The sequence below is a fragment of the Chiloscyllium plagiosum genome, chromosome 2, assembly GCF_004010195.1.
Source record: "Chiloscyllium plagiosum isolate BGI_BamShark_2017 chromosome 2, ASM401019v2, whole genome shotgun sequence".
In the NCBI taxonomy this organism is placed as follows: Eukaryota; Metazoa; Chordata; class Chondrichthyes; order Orectolobiformes; family Hemiscylliidae; genus Chiloscyllium; species Chiloscyllium plagiosum.
In genome coordinates, this window is record NC_057711.1 from 73324835 (window position 1) to 73350057 (window position 25223).

The 25223-nt window shown below is 39.6% G+C and overlaps 1 protein-coding gene and 1 long non-coding RNA gene across 4 annotated transcripts in view; one reads left to right on the forward strand and one right to left on the reverse strand.

Annotated features, from left to right (window-relative positions):
• Positions 1-1876: 1876 nt before the first annotated feature.
• Positions 1877-18741, forward strand: LOC122560865. The gene is made up of 3 exons (XR_006314835.1): positions 1877-2296; positions 7616-7623; positions 18728-18741. It is a non-coding gene; the product is annotated as an uncharacterized LOC122560865 (long non-coding RNA).
• LOC122560854 (E3 ubiquitin-protein ligase MARCHF3) overlaps positions 3912-25223 on the reverse strand; it is a 124088-nt gene continuing 102776 nt past the window's right edge. For 2 of the 3 annotated variants that reach the window (XM_043712026.1, XM_043712034.1), the window contains exons 3-6: positions 18111-18315; positions 8076-8285; positions 6416-6568; positions 3912-4857 (exon numbers count right to left, since the gene is read on the reverse strand). In XM_043712026.1, coding sequence (XP_043567961.1) covers positions 4837-4857; positions 6416-6568; positions 8076-8285; positions 18111-18315 — 589 coding nt within the window. In that variant the 3' untranslated portion in view covers positions 3912-4836. Of the gene's footprint in view, positions 4858-5591; positions 6569-8075; positions 8286-18110; positions 18316-25223 lie in introns of those variants that run through there. The other variant, XM_043712044.1, reaches the window with a different exon arrangement.

The following is a 25223-nucleotide window of genomic DNA, read 5'->3' on the forward strand; positions in this document are numbered from 1 at the left end:
AACCGACTGAAGAACATGATAATGAGACTTTGCAACCCTTTTACTTGAATATAGAGTCAAAAGAATTTGGATAATAATACAATAAAGAGAGAGATTGGACATTCCGGAGGGAAATTCTGCAAGAGATACTTCATCTTGATGTATCAGCAGATTTAAAAGTGACAGTAAATGTGATCATTCTTACTTTATGCCTCTGGTTACCAAATTATCAACCAAATAATCCATTACTCATTACTCTTTTACATACCACTGTTAAATATCTATAAGATTACCTCTCACTTTAGCTTTTTGGGTTGCAAAAGAAAAAGCCCAAATTGTTTAAGTTCCTCATAATGATAACTATTCTTCTTGGTATTATAGTAAATCATCAGCAGCACATTTTCCACAGCTTTAGTGGATTGTTTAGAACTGGAACCAATGCACTGACTGTGGCCAAACCAGTTTCTTCATAAGGGAATATTCCTCATCACCATAAGTCTGCTTCTTTAAAAGAGTGTTGCTAATACAGGAACAACAGTTTGGATTTCATCCTTGAGACAAGTATCAAGAGTACAGAAGGAAACTTGGCTGAGAGTCCAAACATTCATCACTCTATTGGAATGATTGACACTCTTATGGAGCTGTAGTAAAATAGAGCTTTTTTTCAGAAAGTAGAAAATAATAAATTAATGATCTTTTTGTAATTTTATTTACACATTTGGTTCTATATAGTTTATAGTCGGTGAATGGGCATGGGGGATATATGATGGATGGAAGGGAGTCACAGCTTGGTACACAGGCATCAAGGACCATTAGGTGTGTTTGGAGGGCACAGCCTTGCATGGAATAACATGAGGAGAATATTTTGAACTTAGTTTTTGAAAGATGCCCTCATTTACCAAACCTCCTGCTGCCTTGAAGCATGATGCAGTAAAGATTGATCAGACTCTTGAAAATTGTGAATGGCTTGGGCACGTAAAGGAGCCAGCTGAGCCAAGTGGACTGAAGAAGCCTGCCCTCTCATAAGGTACTCTATAAAACTGGAAAACCCAGGGAATGGTCAGTATTCCGAAAATAGAGGCACACCCATCATTTTAAACGGCTCCAAGTCATCCTGCGGCTTGACCAACATCCATCATCCAACCTATTCATTTATATATATGCTTAGGGTCCTGCTTAATAACAATTTTACGGGTTACTGCACTGGAAAATAGTTCAAGGAGACTTTAATCTTTCTTCATTAATCACAAAGTTGCAAAATGATTTGCTTTTGGAACAAGTTTAAGTCAAACTCAAGGTTAACTTATTGCTCCAAACCTTGGTTAAAGTTTGTAAAGAAATTGAATTCTGTGGCTGCTGGGACTATTATTTTTGAAGAAAGAACCAAAAATATTGTCCAGTTCCATGGCATTAACACAATATATCAATCTTTTCTGAGAGAGATAAGGAGGAAGACAGCAAAATAAAATTAGTTGACTGAAGTTCTAATTAATAAGGAGAGAAAATCTTTATAAGCAGGGATGCCCTTCTACATTGGAGTTTGCACGTTCTCCCCGTGTCTGCGTGGGTTTCCTCCGGGTGCTCCGGTTTCCTCCCACAATCCAAAAAAGATGTGCAGGTCAGGTGAATTGGCTATGCTAAATTGCCCGTAGTGTTAGGTTAGGGGTAAATGTAGGGGTTGGGGTATGGGTGGGCTGCGCTTCGGCGGGGCGGTGTGGACTTGTTGGGCCGAAGGGCCTGTTTCCACACTGTAAGTAATCTAATCTAATTAACTTTGAATTTCTAACTGAACATTTAGCTATCTACTTGGAGTTGGAAAATTGAGGTTATAGAATTGAAATCAAATTCTTGACCTGGTTAGAACATTGAATGAATAGCATGAGACAGAGAATGGGGATAATAGGCAACAATTTATTATCACGTCTTGTGACAAGGACCTCCTGCAAAGTTATTGTTGGAGCATCAACTATGTTTACTATATTTATTGAGTTAGATGGTGGGATAGAAAACCACTTATCCAAGTTGCTCTTAAATGTATGCTTGAGTGACTTGTAATATTAAAGATGAAATGAATAGATGATTCAAGTATTCACAAGTCATTTATTCATACTGCACAAAAGTATAGCACAGAAAAACTTCCAGTTTTGCAACAGGTCAAAAGACAAGGACTTTTATATAAAAAGTAAACAATTAAAAGGCACAGAATTAAAAGTTACAGGTGCATAATTGGTTAACAGACAGAATGCAGACAGCAGCGGTCAATTACTTATCACATAGGATGGTAGCATAATATAACCCAGGAGTTTTGTCAAGATCGGTCTTGGGCACAGAGAGAATTTAAAGAATTGCAGATGCTACAAAGCTCAGAACTGCAGTAAATAGTGACGAATAGTAATAGATTTCAGGAGGATATAGACCAGGCCTGTCCACCAGACATGTCTGTGGACCACCATGTGTCCAGCCAAGAGGCCCTACATGGCCTGCGGAGCCCATGTTCAAAATCCCAGGAAAGTGTAAATCAGAAAGGTGCGGTTCCTCCAATCAAAGGCAATTTCTCTTCGGCATTTGGAGCAAAAGTGGGACAAGACCAGTCTGTGGTTGGAGAAGCAGTGCAATGTGTGTTTTTTCACTGAGCCCAAGACCTGGAACTATAGTGGAGAGTCTGTGGAATGAGGACTGGGAGACAGTAGCCTGGGCAGGTGGTGAGAGAAAGAAATGCACGTTGCGCAGAAAGCATTATGCTGCCAATAAATTTAGGATTGTTAGTCAGGCTCACAGTGTTGTGTGGAGTGGAGTTACATATATTAATAAACAGCACCTTGTGCTTTACAGACAAAAAGAACATAAAAAGTCACTGTACCCGTTTCAACTCAATTAAAACTAACGATGGCCATTTTGCTGTTTTGTTTCTCTGGGTAAAGTTTTGACCAGAGTTAACTTGCTTGGTTTAAAATTTAAATAAAGTCTGAGAGTTGCCTAGCAATTATTACTTGGTCAATTCTGCATGACATTGCCTCTAGCTGAGTTCACTGGCCAATAAATCAGCACTCTCTTTTCAAATTGCATAGAAGTTGGTTTTCCTCTTGAATTGTTATTCTTGCAAAATTTCCTGATAAATGCAAGTAGTAGAGCTTTCTTGAGCAATACTCAAGTTCTGACTGACCAAACTCTTTGCTTGCCCTTGGTCCCATCCCCTTCCCTGGTGATCAAGGCCAGATCGTTTCTCTCGTTAACTCTTCTCCACCAAAAAGGCAAAAAAAGTTTATTATTTTGTTGTTAGATAATTTTAAAAAAATTCTTGATTTACAAAATTCCAATGTCACCATCTTGCTGTGGTGGGATTCAATCCCATGCTCCAGATCATTACCGTGGGGCAATAGCTTACAAAATGAGTGACATTATTACAACAGAATCCCCTCCCATCAGCTTTGCTGTGTGGCATTTTTAATGAATTTTTTAGGGCAGCACGGTGGCTCAGTGGTTAGCATTGCTGCATCATAGTGTCAGGGACTCAGGTTCAAATCTATCCTCAGGTGACAGCTGTGTGGAGTTTGCACATTCTGCTCATGTCTGAATGGGTTTTCTCTGGTTTCCTCCCACAATTCCAAGATGTGCAGGTTAGGTGAATTGGCTATGCTAAAATTGCCCATAGTGCTTAGGGATGTGTAGGTCAGGGGTAAATGTAGGGTTGGGGAATGGGTTACTCTTTAGATGATCGGTATGGATTAATTGGGCCGAAGGGCCTGTTTCCACACTGTAGGAATTCTATTCTAAATTAATAATTTATTGTTTTGGATTTGATCCATTCCTTGAAATGTATGTTTATTGTTGTGGAAAACAGAGCTTTCTGAAATTTTCTTATTGGCCCCATCAGTGAGACAAAAATTGACATCTCTTGCTTACAGAAATGTTGGACAAATCTGGCAGACAAGTAGCATTACACAGAAGTTCAAGGTGATATACTTCAGCAGGAAGAATGGAGGGGAGGTAGTATATCTTGAACGGAGCTGCAATAACAAAAAACCCATGGGAGTGTTTAACTACCAATATTTAACTTGCAGCACGACAAGTTGAGAAGCTTGTTAGCTGTGGGTATATTAGTAGAGGAATAAAATATAAAACAAAGAACTCTTATGATGCAGTGGTAGTGCCAATACCTGTGGTCAAGGAGGCCCAGGTTCAAGCTGCACCTGCTCAAGAGGTGTGTAATAACATCTATGAACAGGTTGATTACAAATTATCTAGAGCACAAAAAGCAATTTATGTTATACTTGAAAGAAACATCGGCTAGGCTTCACCTGGAGTGCTGCGAGTTCAGTCTAGGTTCTGTGCATTAGGCTGGATGTTAAGGCCTTGAAGAGGATGTAGAAGATTAGGTAAAATGACAGCAGGTTCAAAGTAATTCATACACAGGAGAAGCCAGGGTTGTTTTCCTGACAGTAGAAAAGGCAATTAGAGAGTTCCAAAAACAAGCTATCATAGATATAATGGGCAGAATGGCTTCCTTTTGTGCAGTATATCCTATGACTCGAAAGAAGAAATGTCATCATTTATGTTCCATCAATAAGGATAGAATAACATGTGAAACATAATTATTGAAGGATATAATTTTTGTACTTCAGATTTTATTTTGATATGTACTGTTTCTGGTTAATACAAAAACTGTAAATAAATTATTACAGTTTCAAAAGTGAACATGCATCAGTAGGCACAAAACTAAAGTTTTGCTGGATAGTAATTTCATTCAGGTCATGAGAAGTTCTGAGAAAGTATGAGTCACAAAATCATGACCACAGACATGATGCACATTCTTGAAATACACTGGCATCAAATTCCAAAAAGATCATTCCTCTTCTCTCAAATCCTGAACTTGAGCATCTTGGGGAAAAAAAAAGTAATTGATTTAAACATACATGAAGGCAAAACTAAAATGATATTTATGCGAGATACATGAAATGTATACGGATTTAACAAAATGTCACAATATGGGTGGCATCTCTCTTTCTACATACTCGCCCGGAGGTAGAAATTTAGAATGTTAAGATTCAACACTTGGGTTTAGAAGGAGACAATATTTTGTTTCCTCTATTGCATTTATCCCTAATGTTTAGCATATGTTATATTGTTTATACATATGTATGTGTCAGATTTAGGCATTTATAAAATGACTGTACAATAACTTTTAACTTAAAATCAATACATGATAATTAAATATTGCCTCCTTGAATGTTTGACTGATAATGTTTGTTTCACTTTATGTTATATCAACACAGCAGAAAAATACGAGTGTATCAGAATTTAAAACAACTGATAAATGTCAGAATCAAAAATATTCAGTTTTAAATTTTGCCTGCAGTTTGAGAAAATGGTAAATTTTATCACTATGTTAGCAATACATTGATATGGCTTTACATGTTTGACTTACTAGCATAAAGAATAGCTTCTAGTGCTGCGTGCTAATTACAATAAACTCGGGTGTAATTTTGGTGTAGAATGTTTCATTTGACTTAAATATTTCAAGACTACAATTACACATACAAGATAGGATCTAAGCACTTTCAGATATGTTAATTCACAATTTGGCAAATAATATAAGTAGATGCATAAACTTATTTTGGATTACAGAAGCAGTGTATTGATTTAAAGAAATATTTCCAATACAAAATAAAATAACATTGCTATTTTTAAATAAAAGTCCATTATATCAAATGCAATATGTGTAGTCAAACATCAAAGATTAAAATGATGCATAATCATGAAGCAAACAATGTTTAGAATGAATGTAATTATAATATATAATTTGTCTGATCTGTCACATATCCCATTCCATCAGAATACAATTTTTAAAAATTCAAAGTGTCTATCAACTGAATAACTCAATCAACAGATCATTTACTTGGATAATTTTGTGAACATATTAAACTTTACGATAGTAAACTAAAAATAATTCTCATAAAAGCTTCATTTTAAAATTGTGTCCTCCCCATAACAAATTATGAGCTAACCAATTTTCATTTGGAAATTAAAAGCAAAATGGTGAATCTGATCAAGTTTCTATGCAGAAAATAAAGTGATCCATCAGTCTCAATTCCAAGAAAAATAACTGACATCGAGAAGTACATTAAGAGTTTTACCCAATTAATTTGGAAATCAAGAATCCACAAAGACATAATCTGAGATTAAAATAAAACTAAACATCAAGTATCATCAATAATGATAGTATAAAGGATGATATTGCAGGCCTTATTGTAGTAATAAAGATTACAGAATTTTAAGAAATACCGGCAATCTAATCCAGTTTTCCAAATTTCATTAAGTTGCTGCATTGTGAACTTGGCTAACCTTTGAAGAAAGGTATCAGACTAAGTTAATTATCTTTGGTTAGAACTCATAGGATTCAGGATTGAAAATTCTAAGTGACTGACATATGTCATACAATTGTCTCTTTTGAGTTCCTTTTCAGCGGATGCAGACCAAGAAGTAATTGTTGAGAAGGTGATGCATCTGATGGCTTTGGTGTAAGCAGTATAATTCTTTGATTGGTTCGACGCCACTCATTGTACAATCGACAGTGATAACGGAATGAAACCTAAAGGGGTTAAAATAAATTCAACATAAAGAAGATTCTCTCAGATGCTATAATAAGCCAAACTTGGAACAGTACACCGCTCAGAAAGCTTTTGGGAATAAGAAAAGTTTACTCCTTCATCCAGTTAAGGAATGATTTATGATCAAGGAACAACTTTCATTTATCCAGTAGCTTTAAAGTGGAAAAGCATCCTGAAGTACTTCGGTGTATCATAATCAGACAGAAAATGGAAAAAAAACACAAAAGGAAAAATATTGGGATAGATCTAAACAGATTCGCTAAAAAGGCAACTACAAAGAAGGAATTTTAGATCTTAAAAGGAGGAGATGGAGTGGAGAAGTTTTAGAGAGTGGTGGTGATGTTGAGCACGAGGATAGAAATTTTAAACTCAAAATGCATTAATTTGTCAGTCCTTAAGTGGGAAATGAGGATAACGTACTTCAAGGAATCTTCTGCCACAAAACTCTCCCATCTTCATCTGAAGGCTTTCACATTAATGTGACTTTTGTAAACTACCATAATGTTAATAGGCTGATTGCTAATCAGACATTAATTTCTTTTAAACAGTAAAGAATATTTAATTTATGAGGCAAATATATCAGCAAGCCAACTGACTTCTGTCGCATGGTTTGCAGACACAGACCAGGACAACTGCCAGGCAGAGTCACAACATTGTACACACACAGCGCATGGAGTCCTTAAAGATGAATTCGCTTAAATGCATGATACACTCAACAATGATCAGATATTAAAACGTAAAGATTCTTCTTTCTGAGGGTTGTGAATCTGTGGAATTCTTTACCATGGAGAGCTGTTGAGGCTGGGTTACTAAGTATAATCAAGCCTAACTACTAAGGGAACCAAGGATTACATTGTATAGGGAAAAGGGAGGAAATTGGAGTTGAGGTTCATTAGATCAGACATGATCTTATTGAATGGTAGAGCAGACTACATAGGAGAAGAAATAGGCCATCTAGCCAATGTCTTATGATCTTACCAAACCAAATCTCTCAAAGCTAGAGCTTATATGAACATGGCAGCAAGAAGCATGCTATGTTTCTCATGTTATAAGCAGACTACATACAGACTGAGGCACAGCTAGAATATGGAAAAAATGCAAAGTATTTTGTGCTCTGTCTGTAACTTGGAGATTAATTAGTGGTTAGGAGGAACGTGGGGATTATAGTAGTGAGTTGAGAAGAGCGATGTTAGCATAATGATTTTAAACAAAATGTTATGAAACATAAAATGGTTCCTTGTAAACAGCCGCTGCAAATGAATGGTGGAAGAAATGGGAGCATATATTGATTCAAGGAAATCCTCCAAAATAAAGCACATTAATTGAGATAACAGCTGTCTCACAGCGTTTGCTTCAATACTTTTAGGGATGGGTGTAAAATATTATTGCCTTTATGTTCCAAATACGATGTTCCAAATCGTATGTTCCAAATACGATGGAATGATTGATGTAAATTATGTTTACAAGAAAACAATAATATGTACTTACTAAAGTCCAAAATAGATAAATAGTGAACAGTGCAGTGGTTAGTGCAATGAGTCCAACTGCTTCTAGTCGGCTGCTGAAGTGTAGATGATCCACGGCACCTCGCAAACACAGCCAGCCAGAAATTGTGGCTAGTGGGGTTATAAACAGGAAGCACACAATATCTCCAAACAAAGTCCGCTTCTCATGTTGTGGGCCTGGATTTCTTAACCACTGAATGGGATGATAGAGGAGAGAGAAGAAAAAAAATCAAAACCCTTAATTTTAAAATTGATTTCAGCAAATCAGTTGTTTACTTCCTTTATTCAGCCTTCTAACAGATAACATACAAACTGAAGAAAACAATGATGTATTTGAAATATAAATGCAAAATACTTCCATACTGCACAACGCAATACAGCTCCTTCAATTCACCTAAAGCTACTAGAAACCTTAATAAATATTAATTCATTAGTTCAAGCTTCCTTTCACGAAGGCCTTCATTTTTATTTGTGGATCCACAATCTCAATCCCACTCTAAATAGAGCTACATAGTTTTTGAGCTCAATTCCATGCGAGCAGCTTAACTGCATTTCGATCCTTCATGTATAGATGTCAAATAAACCTTGAAATTTTGCAGGTGTTGGAAATCTAAAACAAATACAGAATTCTGCAGTAAATCAGCAAGTCTGGCCTCATCTGTGGAGAGATTAACAGACTTAAAATTTCAAGTCCAGTATGAACCCTCATCAGAACTTCTTCAAAACTCTAGCTCAGAGTCAAGGAATACCATCTCAGAGTAAATGCAGGTGTTCAGGTCGGATAGGAGAAGGATTTCTTCAGAAGGTGATGCAAGTTTAGGATTTTTCTGCCACAGATGTCTGTGGAGGCTCAAATCAATGACAATATTAAAGATTGAGATCAATAGATTTCTATAAATTAAAAACATCAGGAATATTGCAGAAAAATATTCAAGTAAAAGCTCAACAATGATCTCACTGAACGGTGGAGCAGACTACAAGGACTAAATAGCCAACTTCAATTTCTATTTTTCATGTTCCAGTAACAGCATGACAACTATATCTGCTCGGTGCTACCAGTGAGCAGAATGAAGGATGCTGGGTAATCTAAGAGGGAGGAGGGGAAAAATTGTGGCAGTAAGAGCTGCTCCCTTTTGGACATATTTTAGGTGCTGGAGGAGATTTTCTCAAATTCCAGGAGCAGCAATTACTGTTTTATATACCGTCGCATTGTTTTGGAACTTTGGGGGACAAAAGATCAAAACAATGGCACTTTGAAAAGGAGGAAGACAGACAAAGGCAGTGACCACATGGTCAGAGAAAGAAACATGTGTCGGATACAGCTGTGAATCTGCACAGTTACTGCCTTTGCTGTTTGCTTTCAAGTATCTCTGGACACTGGAGTGCATTTAGCAAAAATGGACAAGCAGCGAAATTCACAGCTCACCTTGGAGGAACCTGTGTTTGACAGCTCACAGTACAGGAACAGATTAGTGCAAAGTTTTTGAGTGTAGCCTTGCTGTAAATCTACAGTAGCTAGTACAGTGGGTTCTTTCTTCATTATATGTTTTCTTGAAAACTGTCTCTAGATTAATACTTATAACAAATTTTAAAAATATAAGTCTAGACTGGAGCAGTATCTTTTTAGGACAATAAGAAAGTGCTATTTTCTGGGTTTGTAGATTGTGAAGGAGTAAAGATGGCCTTTGGTAGAGTAATGTGTTAATCCTGTCAATTATAGAAGTTTAGGGAAAGTTGCCATTTTACTGATTATGTCTGCAGCAAGTGTCATTGGTTGCGAATCCTATCAAATCGCATAGATGAGTTGGAGCAGCAGTGAGAGGCAATGAAGAATTTACAGGAGCTAGGGGGTGTGATGGATGGAAGCTATAGGAAGGGAGATAAAGATGCAGATACAGTCAGACAGATGGGTTAACTCCAGGAAAGGTAAGAGGGGTGAGTGAGTAGAGCAGGAGTCTCCTGTGGATATCCCCATTTCAAACAAGTATGCTGTCTTGGCAAATATAGGGTTGATGGACTCTTGGGGGAATGTAGCATGAACAGCCAGGTTTCTGGTACCGAGAATGGCTGTATTGTAACGAGGGGTATGTTGGGTTCCAAACAGTCAATAGTGATAGTGGTCTCTCTAGTCGGAGACACAGTCAGACATTTCTGTGGCCAGCAGCGAAACACCAGAATGGTGTGTTGCCTCCGTGGTGCCAGAATAAAGGGTATCTTAAAGAGAGTGCAAAATGTTCTCAAACGGGAGAGGATCCAGAGGAGGTTGTTGTACACGTTGGAACCAAATGACATAGGAAAGGAAAAGAATGAGATTCTGAAAGGTGAATGTAGAAAGTTCGGCAGAAATTTTAAAAAAGGAGGTCCTTGAGGGTAGTACTATCTGGATTATTCCTGGTGCTATGAGCTAAGAGGATAGAGCAGATAAATGCGTGGCTGAGGAGTTGGTGCAGGGGATAAGGATTCACATTTTTGAATCATTAGAATCTCTTCTGGGGTAGAAGTGACATGTACAAGAAAGATGGGATTGCACCTGAATTGGAAGGGGACTAATATAACCGCAGAGAGATTTGCTAGAGCTGCTCAGGAGGATTTAAATGAGTAAGGTAGGGGTTAGAGCCGTGTGACCCAGGGAGATAGTGAGGAAAGAGATCAATCTGAGACTGGTACAGTTGGGAAAGGGAGTGAGTCAAACAGTCAGGGCAGGCAGGAACAAAGCAGAGAACAAGGTAGGAGAGACAAATTAAACTGCATTTATTTCAAGGAGAAAGTGAGGACTCCAGATGCTGGAGATCAGAGCTGAAAATGTGTTGCTGGAAAAGCGCAGCAGGTCAGGCAACATCCAAGGAGCAGGAGAATCGACATTTTGGGCATGAGCCCTTCCTGAAGAAGGGCTCATTGCTCCTTGGATGCTGCCTGACCTGCTGCACTTTTCCAGCAACACATCAGCTCTGCATTTATTTCAATGCAAGAAGCCTAACAAGAAAGACAGATGAACTCAGGACATAGGAACATGGGACTGGGATGCTCCTTGGATGCTGCCTGACCTGCTGCACTTTTCCAGCAACACATTTTCAGCTCTGCATTTATTTCAATGCAAGAAGCCTAACAAGAAAGACAGATGAACTCAGGACATAGGAACATGGGACTGGGATATCATAGCAATTACAGAGATGTGGCTCAGGGATAGACAGGACTGGCAGTTTAATGTTCCAGGATAAAAATGCTATTGGAAGAATAGAAAGGGGGGCAACAGAAGAGGGGGAGTGGCATTTTTGAGAAGGGATAGCATTATGGCGATACTTAGGGAGGATATTACTGGGAATACATCCAGGGAAGTTATTTGGGTGGAACTGAGAAATAGGAAAAGGGATGATCACCTTATTGGGATTGTATTACAAACACCCCCAATAGTCAGCAGGAAGTTGAGAAACAGACTTTTAAGGAGATCAGAGTTATCTGTAAGAATGATAGGATGGTTATGGAAGGGGATTTTAACTTTCCAGACATAGACTTGGATTGCCATAATGTTAAGGGTTTAGATGCAGAGGCATTTGCTAAGTGTGTACAGGAAAATATTGATTCAGTGTGTGGATGTACCTACTAGAGAAGGTGCAAAACTTGACCTACTCTTGGGAAATTAGGCAGGCCAGGTGACTGAGGTGTTAGTGGGGGAGCACTTTCGGGCCAGTGACCATAATTCTATTGGTTTTAAAATAATGATGGAAAAGGTTAGATTGGATCTAAAAGTTGAAGTTCTAAATTGAAAGGAAGCCAATTTTGACAGTAATAGGCAAGAAATTTCAAAAGTTGATTGGGGGCAGATGTTCGCAGGTAAAGGGACAATTGGAAAATGGGAAGCCTTCAGAAATGAGATGACGAGCGTCCACAGACAGTATATTCCTATTACACTGAAAGGAAAGGCTGATAGGGAATGCTGGATGACTAGAGAAATTGAGGGTTTGGTTTAGACAAAGAAGGAAGCATATGTCAGGTATAGACAGGATAGATCGAGTGAATCCTGAGAAGAGTATAAAGGCAGTAGGAGTATGCTTAAGAGGGAAATCAGGAGAACAAAAAGGGACATTAACTAGCTTTGACAAATAGAATTAAGGAGAATCCAAAAGGTTTTTACAAATATATTAAGGACAAAAGGATAACAAGGTAGAGAATAGGGCCCCTCAAAAATCAGCAAGGCAGCCTACATGTGGAACCACAGGAGATTTGGGAAATACTAAATGAGTAATTTACATCAGTGTTTACTGTGGAGATGGACATGGAAGACAGAATGTGGGGAAATAGATGGTGACATTTAAATAAGTATCCATATTACAGAGGTGGTGATCTGGACGGCTCCAAATGCATAAAAGTGAATAAATCCCCAGTTCCTGATGAGGTGTACCTTGGAACTCTGTGGGATGCTAGGAAAGTGATTGCTGGGCCCTTGCTGAGATACTTGATAGTCACAGGTGAGGTGCAAGACGACTGGAGATTGGCTAACGTGGTGCCACTATTTCAGAAAAGTGGTAAGGAAAAGCCAGGGGACTATGGACCGATGAGCCTGACATCGATGGTGGGCAAGTTGTTGGAGGAGCAGAAGAGTTGACGTTTCAAGCACAAGCTCTTCATCAGGAATGAGGAGGATAAATGGGAGGGGGTGGGGCTAGGGAGAAGGTATTAAAAGGCGGTTGACATAAAAAGTTACGTGGGATGTGTTGCCTAAGCTGAGTTGAGCTCATCTCTGACATTTACTTTGGGGTGCTGGAAAGCCACCCAGGTTAATTCCAAACTTAGGCTGAATAAAGTTGGGCATTTGGAAATTGTGATTCCAGAGATATCTGCAAGCCTTTTGTACTTTTACAAAAATGTCAAATATTGTATTGCTCTCATCTATCATTTGTCAAGAGGAATCACTACTTATGGCACTTTGATCAGCTGTTGAGCTAAAACCAGACATTTTGAAAGTCAAGTGGCAACACTTTATTTATTTACAACAGCCATTACTACCTGTTTGCCTCATTTCATAACATCATTGCCTTTTTTTTAAAAATCTCTTAACCTCCCAACCTATTCTTCTTTGTTCGATTTGATACATCCTATTTTTCAAGAGCATAAAGTGCATCTCATTTCTAGCTGCCTCCAGTCTCAAACAGGAACACTGGACTCAAAAAGTTGTTTGCTTTTCTCTGTACAGATGCTGCCAGTCCTGAGTTTTTTCACGGTCCCCAGTTTTTATTATCCCCATTCCTAAACGGAAATGTTCCTCCACATGGAGGGGGCAAGATGAGGTGATGAGAAGTGGAAAGAATTAGCCACTGAACCTGCATATCCTCACATTTCAACTACATTTCAAGTTAATTTCCAATGCTTTCTCACAGCACTCGCCACCTCTGTAGTTCTCTCATGGTTTTTCAAATGGAAATTGACTGTTTTTCTTCTTCATGTGTATATATTTCTGCTTCTCAACAATCTTCCTTATCTTTTCCTCTGAGACACTTCTGGTTTCTTTCCTCTGTCCCAGAATATTTTTTTCACCTCTGTCCACAGCTTACTATTTTTCGCTTTCTGAATCTGAGACTTTCTCAGTCTGTTCATGTATCCTGCACTTTGGACTGCCATTCCAAAAGCTATCCATATGCTACAAATTGACATTCCTCTTGGCTCATTGAAATATCAATGAGTGATGCAAAATTCTCTGGTAGCTAAAATTTCATGTTTCGCCTGAAGCAATAGTTTCACCTTAATTATTCTACCAAAATTCAGTCAAACTTGAATTTAGCTATTAAACCTCCTCCTTTACTCCCAGAAAAATAAATCTTATCGTTCATGCCACACAAGTGCCAGGCAATAGCAAACTCCAACAAAACAAATGTAGCCATCTCATTTAGTATTCAATGGCATTACTGTCACTGACTCACATGGACAACCAGCGAGTTACCACTGACCACACAATGAACCGGACCAGTATTGTGGGTACAAGAGGATTCCACTGCCACCATTCACTCAGCCAACAAGTTCTAATCTAGCTTTCAGAGAGAGAGCAGATGTACTTGTACTAGCTCCCCAAAGGTCATGGTAGCTTTGTTTGACCAATTGCAGTTGTACTTTTGGCTATTCTGAAATAAATCTTTTTGTTATTGAATAACAGTGCTTCTTGGGGAAAAGATTGTGGCATGTATCCTCTAATTAGAGAGATCCAAGACAAAGCAATGACAAAAGAGAATTGATGGCAGCAAGCTGCATTAACCAACCCTTACTCAATACCACAAATCAATAAATGTAGTAGATAGAACAAGTTACCATGACTGGTCACTTTGGGAAAATGGTTGTGGTGGTGCAGTTCAGGTTAGTAGACACAGAAGAAAAGACGAACATTCAAAAAGCGTGTTTGCCATTTTACCAGAACTATCATCTTAAGATGACACAGACATTTAGTCAGTCAGCAGCTGAAATATGATTTTCAACAGAGTGATAACAACAGCCTGTGAAGGGGGAGAAAACATCCATTTTACCCGGTAAATGGGAAAATCCTATGAGAAACAGTGTATATTTTGATTACTGCCTTTCAAGTCGGAGATCCAGGAATCAGTTAGGTCAGGGAGCATGGAGTGATGGTTGAAGATGAATTGGTGAAGGATACGATGTACACCACATAGTTTTGGAGGAATTAAAAAGAATGAAGGTTCCAAAGATGACATTGGGATTGTAGTTTATAGGTGCCAATAGGCATGGGTAAATGTTTGACAGAAAATACATGACAATTTGTCAACATCCATGATTTAAATGTTGGAATCTCCATGACTATGAACGAGCTAGATGGGAGAGAAAGGCTGATACCAAGCTAACTCATGCTACTTAAAAACTTTGCTCTTGGAGAAACCATCATCTGATCCCTACAAAGTTGAGCCTATAGATTCAGCCAAAGCATCAATTAGTTACTCATAAGGCAGACTTTGAACTAGATGTTAAACTCATCAGAAATCATGTTATTGCCTCAGAATTTGCTACTGTTGATGGCCCAGTCTCAATGTTGTAGAGAAATTTTCATACCTCAGTACAGTGCACCCTGGATACCACTATTGACTCAGAAAGCTCTGGTCATGATTGGAAGCAAAATGTTATTAGGCTAAATTTAACCACTACCAAGCCATTGTCCTTCCTGCCGAGCACTAGGCACAGAATCCTGGGTGAGCTACAGGTACCACGTTCTTCTTTTCTACGTCTATTTGTGAAATAAGGATGTGACTGGCAAGGCCAGCTTTTGTTGCCCATTCTTAAATTGCTCTTGAACTGAGCGGCTTACTGGGCCATTTCAGAAAATAATTTAAAGGCAATCGTAATGCTGTGGGTCTGGAGTCACATGTGGGCCAGGCCAGGCAAGGGTGGTGGATTTCCTTCTTTAAAAGGCCATTTGTGAACCAGAAGAGTTTAAGATTTCACAGCCACCTCGACTGCAATGAGCTTTTAATTCCAGATTTATTCATTCGTTGAATTTAAAGTATTGCTTGATCGTACAGAATTTAAACATTGTTAAAAGGCGACAGGCAGCTTGAAGCTTTTAATTTTGCACTCATCAGAACCAGGACATAAGAAGCAGACTTGAACAAAGGGACACCATTTTAGAAAGCATGAGGAAAGGGCTGATTGATTGGGCCATCATTGGCATGGAGATGCAATAAATGCAGTTACCCATCTATCTTCATTCTCAGACTCGGCAGGTAAACTCTGCTTGGTCCCAGGTTTCCACGGGGTTACCGCAGTGACTGGCTATCAACAGGACACATTTTGTTACTTTCTGCCTACGTGAACCAAGGTTCTGTGTATTTATATGTGTATCACACTGTGAACGTGACTGATGATTTTAAAAAGGAGTTTATCACAAGTATGATCTTGGACAGGCAGTATTACAAGGTTGAAGAAGATAGCAAAGACAAAATGGGTTTAACTAAAGATGAAATAGGTTACAAAAGTCATGATGAATTGAAGACAGAAACTGAAATGGAATGGAATTGGTATCCGGAGTGTGTTTGTTGTTGGTACAAAAGAAAATGCCTTTGGCCTCATGTTAAATTGGAGGAACTTGCAGTTAATTCAGGATAAGGTGTCAGACAAGCAGACTGATGAAATAAAGGGAGCAAAAACTCAAGAGAAATGGGGAACAAGTACAAGCTGAATGTTGTCGACATACATAGGAACCTGATTCACGCCATTGGTTGGTGTGACCAAATGGTAGCATGTAGATAAATAAAGGGAGTGGCCAAAGAACAATCCTCAGCAACTCAAGTAATAACGATAAAAGAGAAAGGAAGTTAATTTAGGGCATGTTCTTGCTAAAAGAAGAGTCAAGTGAGACAGTATTACTAAGCTAGGGAGAGGCAAGGCACTGAAGGACCAGGGTGCTTCTGGTAGTCAGTCAGCATAGAGATGGATGAGATGGGACAATCAGAGAAAGTCTTTTCATGACTTTGATTAGGGCCATTTCAGTGCTGTAGCAGGACTGGTGAAGGGGAATGCAAGATTGACTATGGAATTGGTAGCTCACAATAGGTTCAAGGACTTGGGAAGTCAAAGGTTGGAGATGCAGTTCAGAAAGTCAGAGGAATATAGTATGCTTTCTTTTTAAGTAGGGAGTGGTGATTACAGTTTTAAAAGAAGGTGGTGGGTGAAACAGTGACTGTTTTAATGTCAGCTATTATGGGGGCTAGGAACAGGATTTAAATGGTTAGAGGTGTAATGGGAATGGAGTCCAAAGAAAAGCAGATAGAAGTTGCAAATATAAAAGGTTTTATAGGCTGGGACAAGGGAGTGGGGTATATAGCAACGTCAGCTGAACAAATTGTCTCAATACCAGCGAAGAAATAATAAGTGGGCTCTTCATAATTGCTGAAGGAGCAGATGGGAGAAGGAAAGATAGAGGCTTTAACAAGATAGCATGCATTGCAGTAAAGAAACCCAGGCAATAATTCTAGATATCCAGGATGTTCCTGGGGTAGTAAGCAGTTTTGACATGAAAACAAGGTCTGGTGAGGCATGATATAGTCCAAAAAAACAAATGACACATTTCCCCCTCTTTTCACATACAAATACTTTCTCACCAACCTGTTCAGAGATGTTATTATTCACCTCTAGTACAGGTGGGACTTGAACCCAGGCCTTTTGTGCCAGAGGAAGGTACGATACTACTGGATCACAAGAGCCCTCTCTTTCATTTGTAATCTTAACTATTAGATAAACATTTGTGTAATACTGGATAAACATTTTCAAACATCTCTTCTGATTGGCACAGTTCAGAAACTTTTTGGTAATAAATAGTCTTTCAGTACAAAATCAACCAATGTAAACCTGCATTCCAGTATTTTCTGTTTTAGAGATGAACAAAAGGCAACTTTTAAAAAAGTACATAAAGGAGCACTGTTTTGATGAGTAGATCATGCTGAGAATAAAAGTAATGATTTTAGAAGAGTTATAATGAAACAATGCAAATATTTATTTAATGCTCATTATTATACAGCTGCATTCTTAGGAGTCAGAGAAAAATAAAATTTGCATATATACTTTCTACATGTAAATATTGGAACAAAAGCGAAGACTGAAGGCCTCTTAATAGGCCATGAGAGAAATTTAAATTGAGAGCTTTATTTTAGAGAATGAGAATTCACAGGGAAACTGGCTGTTCCTGATTGTCCTGCTTAGATAATGGAAATAACTATCGAAAAACTCTGAACCATGTGCTCATTAAAGTGATGGATAATCAGACTGAGCAGGAAACCCTGTCCTTTCAGGCCCAGTGTAATTATCAGATTTAGCTCAAGTTAAACAAGGAATTAAGCTTCCCCTACTTTACCTCAACAGGGAATGAGACCAAACTGGAGAACTCGTCCTTGAAAATAGCTCTGTGGCCGATAGATAAACCACCTAGGATTTACGCAATCATACATTTTTTTAAAAAAAGATGTGTAAATTATTTGTCTGGAGCTATTTTTGGTGTCCCAGTTTCTGCAGACAGGAATGACATACTGACCTCTATTAATGGTCTAGGTTTACGCTCCACTGAAAACTTGAAGTGGCAGAGTTCACAGTAACTGGTGTTTGAAGATGAAAGCCAATGCTCTAGGCAGCTTCTATGAATAGTTCCTAGAGTTCCTGTACATTCACAGGGGGAGAGCAGATCTTCCTGATTGCTGCCTTCATGGCAAATCCGGCACATAGGTCGGTCATGGAGGGTGCTGCAAACATTAAAAGGTTCATCAATGCCAGCTTCAAAACAATAGAGAGGATAGCCAAAATGACAGGCTTTTATTAATATCAAAACTGTTTTTAAAATAATTTCCCAGTACTAAAAGAGTACATAGCAGTATAAAATCCAAATTATAATGCAATTAATTAGATTCTAATCTGTAGCACCGAACACAATTGTCCAAAATAATTGAAGACAACGGACATTTAAAAGAATGAGAGGATATTTCAAGTATTTCTTCTTTCTTCCTTAGTTAAAGCAAAATGTAGCTTCTGGAAGCTGAACCTGAGGACTGAAATGCTTCTTCTTTACCAAACAACTGAATGAGTATGGTGCTGGGGCTCTGGATTAGAAATTAATTACGGTGAGGGATGCTATTATGATCAGTTTAGTTTAAACAGTTTTCAGTACAAATGTGATCATAGAAATTTAAATTAAAAAGGTGGCAGAAAGTGCACTTGGAAACAAGGTTTTTAAGCATATGAATAATTCAGGACTCAAATGCTGCATTTGTTAATCTCTGGAATATGGATTTAAATCATTGCAGACTTTTATTTTGTTAATTTGTTTATGGGGTCCAAGCATCAATGACAAGGCCAAAAGGTATTTACACTTTAAGGGGTGGTGAGAAGCAGTCTCCCTGAACTGCTGCAGTTTATCTGCACGTGGTAACTCACAGTATTATTGTGGAAGGAGCTCCATGACTTTTGTATGACCCAGTCAAGAGTGAAGGAGTAGTAATACGGTTGTAATTTCAGGTCGGAATTGCACACAGTTTACAGGTAAACTTGCAGGTGGTAGTGTTCCAATCCATTGTTGTGTGTGCCATTTTAGGTGGTGGAGGTGATCATTTGGGAAGGTACTGTTGATGAGTTGTGTAGTACATCTTGGATATGTTAAACACCGTATATCAGTGGTGAACGGAGTGAATTTTGAAGATGGTGCATGAAGTGCTGATAAAATGAGTTGCTGTGGATGTTTCTTGAGAATTGTTAGAGATGTACCCATCCAGGTATCTGGAGAGTTTTTTTAAAAAATTCATTCATGGGGATATAGATGTCACTGCTTAGGCCAGCATTCATCAGCCTGAGGGCAGTTAAGAGTTAACCACTTTGCTGGTGTCACATGTAAGCCAGACCAGGTAAGGATGGCAGTTTACTTCTTTAAATGACATTAGTGAACCAGATAGGTTTTTCAGACAGTCGATAAATGGATTCATGGCCATCATTTGACTCTTAATTCAAATTTTTATTAAACTCAAATTACCACCACCTGTCATGGTGGATTTTGAACCCAGGTCTGCAGAACATTACCAATGTCTCTGGATTAACAATCCAGTGATAATACCACTAGGCTGTCACCTCCCTAAAGTATTCCATCACACTCCCAGTTTTTGCCTTACAAATGTTTTACAGGCTTTGTGGTGAATGAGTTATTTGCAGAATTCCCAACGTCTAACTTGTTCTTATAGCCACATAATTGATACGGCTGGATCAGATAAGTTTCTGGCTTGTGGTAACCCCAAGCATGTTAATATAGTGAGGGATTCAGCAAATAGATTAGATTAGATTCCCTACGGTGTGGAAACTGGCCATTTGGCTCAACAAATCCACACCGACCCTCTGTAGCATTACTTATCCCCTACGTTTATCCCTGACTAACGCACCTAACACTATGGGCAATTTATCGTGGCCAATTCACCTGACCTGCACATCTTTGGACTGTGGGAGGAAACCGGAGCACCCGGAGGAAACCCACGCAAACACAGAGAGAATGTGCAAACTCCGCACAGACAAAATTGAACCCAGGTGCCTGGTGCTGTGAGGCAGCAGTGCTAACCACTGAGCCACTGTGCCAAGACCCATAATCTTGCTACTGAAAACTAAAAAAAGGGGAGATGGCAATTGATTGGCATTTGTGTGCACTGGATACTACCTGCCACTATTAATCTCAGACTGAATGTCATCCAGTTCTCTGTGAATGCATGCACTGACAATTTTCAAATCTGAAGGCTTGCAAGTGATACCTAATACTGCAATTAACTCCTTTTCTGGTTTTATAATGGAGGAAAGATCTTTGATGAAGCAACTGAAGTTGGTTAGGCCTAAGACACTACCGTAAGAAACCCTACAGAGATGTCTGGGGCTGTAATGATAGTCCTCCAATGCAGCAATCTATCTTTGTACCAGGTGTAACTCCAACCATAGAGGCATTCGCCCATCTCCAAACTCTGACTCCACTTGACTTCAATTTTAATCAAGTTCCTCATTTCCACATTCAATTAATGTCAACTACAGTCACTTTCACCTCACTTCTGAAATTTAGCAATTTTGTCTATGTTTGCACAAAGGCTGAAATGACATCTGGTGGAACACAAAGTTAACAGTAAAAAGCAGTTTATTACGAGAAACCAGACAGATTGCAACAACAGCTTCCCAAAGGTGATTAAGAATTGGCAATAAATAGCGCCTTGCCAATGACGCCCACATCCAGTGATAGACATTTTCTTTAAAAAATTGTTTTATGACACAGCCGAAGACATCTTCCCTCACTTTGCTGATGGAGAATAAACTGATGGAATCATCTAATTTGATATACCCTGTATTTTCTTAGAAAATTCAACAATGCCTCACTTAAAGATATGGTTGCATTCCTGAAAAATCGTGACTTTAAATTCTATGGCAACCCAAGATTCACTGATGTTAGAAATTGAATTAGGTTCCTTCAGACATTTCTGACTTGGATAAAACAGTGCAGTAGTTGAAAGACTGTGCCATACTTTTGCAGTATTATGTACTAGCTGAAAAAACTTGCAAAACAAAATAAATCTCTAAACATAAAAAAATCTGTACAGTTTGGTATTTTAGAACCTTTCTCAGCAGAAACTAAACAATAAGTTGAACTGGTGTACATTTTAAAATGCATGTATTCATTAAAAAGAAAACAATGCAAAATGTCCAGATTACAGAGGAGGAAGTGCTGGATGTCTTGAAGCGGTTAAAAGTGGATAAATCCCCAGGACCTGATCAGGTGTACCTGAGAACTCTGTGGGAAGCTAAAGAAGTGATTGCTGGGCCTCTTGCTGAGATATTTGTATCATCGATAGTCCAGCCGGAAGACTGGAGGTTGGCAAACGTGGTGCCACTGTTTAAGAAGGGTGGTAAAGACAAGCCAGAGAACTATAGACCAGTTAGCCTGACCTCGGTGGTGAGCAAGTTGTTGGAGGGAATCCGGAGGGACAGGATGTACACGCATTTGGAAAGGCAAGGACTAATTCGGGATAGTCAACATGGCTTTGTGCGTGGGAAATCATGTCTCACAAACTTGATTGAGTTTTTTGAACAAGTAACAAAGAAGATTGATGAGGGCAGAGCAGTAGATGTGATCTATATGGACTCAAGTAAGGCATTTGACAAGGTTCCCCATGGGAGACTGATTAGCAAGGTTAGATCTCATGGAATACAGGGAGAACTAGCCATTTGGATACAGAACTGGCGGAGTTGGGAGGTCATGTTGCAGTTGTACAGGACATTGGTTAGGCTACGGTTGGAATATTGCATGCAATTCTGGTCTCCTTCCTATCGGAAAGATGTTGTGAAACTTGAAAGGGTTCAGAAAAGATTTACAAGGATGTTGCCAGGGTTGGAAGATCTGAGCTACTGGGAGAGGCTGAACAGGCTAGGGCTGTTTTCCCTGGAGCATTGGGGGCTTGTGGTGGAGGCTGGTACATTGCAACATTTAAGAGGCATTTGGATGGGTATATGAATAGGAAGGGTTTGGAGGAATATGGGCCGGGTGCTGGCAGGTGGGACTAGATTGGGTTGGGATATCTGGTTGGCATGGACGAGTTGGACCAAAGGGTCTGTTTCCGTGCTGCACATCTCTATGACTCTTTGACTCTATAAGTAAAGAAACAGACTACAATATATATATATAAATAGTTAATGAAGTTTCAGTTCACGAAGTGGCAGAAACTGGTTGATGCAGGCAGAATCACCTGCACTAACAAACTTCTGTCACTAGGTGAGCCTGGGACTCAAGTACAACTTCAGAACAAAGAGTCAGGAGAAAAGTCATTTTAACTTTGTACACCCCAGTCCAACACCGGCATCTCCGAATCATGACTTCTCCAAAGGTCATCCTTCAGTTTTTGAAGGGAAAATAGCCCCTTCCATAACCACCCTAACATTCTCACAGATAACTAAGATCCCCTTGCAAATTTGTTGCTCCATTTCCTGTTCACTATTGGGGTGTCTATAGTACAATCCCAATAAAGTGATCATCCCTTTCTTACTTCTCAGTTCCATCCAAATAACCTCCCTGAATTAACTCCCATGAATATCCTCCCTAAGTACAGCCGTAATGTTATCCCTTATCAAAAATGCCACTCCTCCTCCTCTCTTGTCCCCTTTTCTATGCTTCTTTTAGCACTTGTGGCCTGGAACATTAAGTTACCAGTCCTGTCCATTCCTGAGCCATGTCTCTATAATTGCTATGATATTGCAGTGCCATGTTCCTAACCATGCCCTGAGTGCATCTGCCTTCTGTTAGGCCTCTTGCATTGAAATAAATGCACTTTAATTTATCAGTCCTACCTCATTCTCTGCTTTGTTCTTGCCTGCCCTGACTGGTAGATTTGGGAAAAGGAGAAAGTCAAACAGTCTCAGCCTGATCTCTTTCTTTCACCATCTCCCTGGGTTCCACACCCTCCACCTTACTCGTTTAAATGTTCCCGAGCAGCTTACGTAAATCTCCTTGCCAGTATATTAGTCTCCTTCCAATTCAGATGCAATCGGTCCTTCTTTTAAAGGTCACTTCTACCTCAGAAGAGATTCCAATGACCCAAAAATGTGAACCTTTATCCCCTGCACCAGCTTCTCAGCCACGCACTCACCTGCTCTATCCTCCTTACGCTCACTAATCAGAGTCATGAAGCATGAAAACAGACCCTTCAGTCCAACTAGTCCACACAGACCACATTCCTAAACTAAATTAGTCCCACATGTGCCTGCATTCGGCCCATATCCCTCCAAATCTTTCCTATTATGTACCTGTCCAAATGTCTTTTAAATGTTGTAACTATACTTACATTCACCACTTCCTCTGGCAGTTAATTCCAAATATGAACCACTGTGTAAAAACGTTTGCCTCTCACGTCCTTGTTAAATCTTTCTCCTGTCACCTTAAAAATGTGCCCCCAGTTTTGAACTCCCCAACCTTCAAGAAAAGACTCTTGCCATTCACCTTATCTATGCCCCTCAATTTTATAAACTTCTGTAAGGTCACCCCTCAACCTCTTATGCTCCAGTGAAAGTAGTCCCAACCTATCTTTATAATTCAAACCCTCCATTCCTGGCAAGGTCCTGGTAAATATTTGCTGAACCCTCTCCAATTTAATAATATCCTTCCTATAACAGGGTGACCAGAACTGCACGTGGTACTCTAGAAGATGCCTCACAATGTCCTGTACAACCTCAAAATGACATCTCAACTCCTTTACTCAAAAGGTTTGAGCAATGAAGGCACGCATGCTAAACACCTTCTTGACCATCCTGTCTACCTGCGACGTTAGAGCTAAATTCCAAAAAGACAGAGCAAGAATGACGGTCCTCAACATCAAAACAGTTTTTGACCAAGTACACCATCAAGAAGCTCCAGAAAAATGCATGTCAAGTGTGATCACAGGGGGTGGGTAGCATCTCTCTGGCTGCAGGCATATCTAAATTAAAGGAGGTTGGTTGTGGTTGCTAGAAAACATTCATCTCAGCCCCCCAGTTTATCACTGCAGAAGTTCCTCAGGGTAGTGTCAGAGACCCTCAAGTGCATTCAGCTACTTGTTACCTTCCCTCCACTTTTATGTTCTGCTCCTCAAATACAGCCTGTGCCCCCACATGCAGCAAGATCTGGACAACAGTCAGGCTTGAGTTGATCAGTGGCAAACAACCTTTGCACTGTACAAGTGCCAGGCAGCAACCATTCCCAACATGAGGGAATGCAACCATCATCCCGATATCAGTAGTTTGTAGCATCGGTGTAATCCAGATATTACTACCCTCAGGATTTCCTTTTAAAATTCCTGCCTAACTCTCTATATTCTCCCTTAAATCTCATCCTTTTCCCTTCCTATGTCGTTAGTTCCAATGTGCACAACTACCTCCTGCTGGTCCCTCTCCCCTTTGAGAATATTCTGCACTCTCTCGGAGATATCCTTGATCCTGGCACCAGGAAGGCAACACCATTTTAATTTCTCGCTGCCAGCCACAGAAATGTCTGTCTGTGCCTCTGACTACACAGTCTTCTATCACAATCGATTGCTTGGAACCTGACATACCCCTTGTTACATTAGAGCCAGTCTCGGTATCAGAAAGTTGGCTGTTCATGCTACATTCCCCTGACAGTCCATTAACACCTACATTTTCCAAAACAACATACTGTTTGAGATGGGGATAACCACAATAGACTGCTGCATGACCTGCCTTCCTCTCCTATCTTTCCCAGAGGTAATCAATCTCCCTGACTCTATTTGTGGTTTTTCTCTCTCCCTCCAACTGCCATCCATCACACCCCCTAGCTGCTGTAAATTCTTCATGGCCTCTAACTGCTGCTCCAACTGATCCATTCGATCTGATAGGATTTGCAACCAAAGTGGGCGGCACGGTGGCACCGTGGTTAGCACTGCTGCCTCACAGCGCCAGAGACCCGGGTTCAATTCCCTCCTCAGGCGACTGACTGTGTGGAGTTCCTCTAACTGCTGCTCCAACTGATCCATTCGATCCGATAGGATTTGCAACCAAAGTGGGCGGCACGGTGGTACTGTGGTTAGCACTGCTGCCTCACAGCGCCAGAGACCCGGGTTCAATTCCCCCCTCAGGCGACTGACTGTGTGGAGTTTGCACA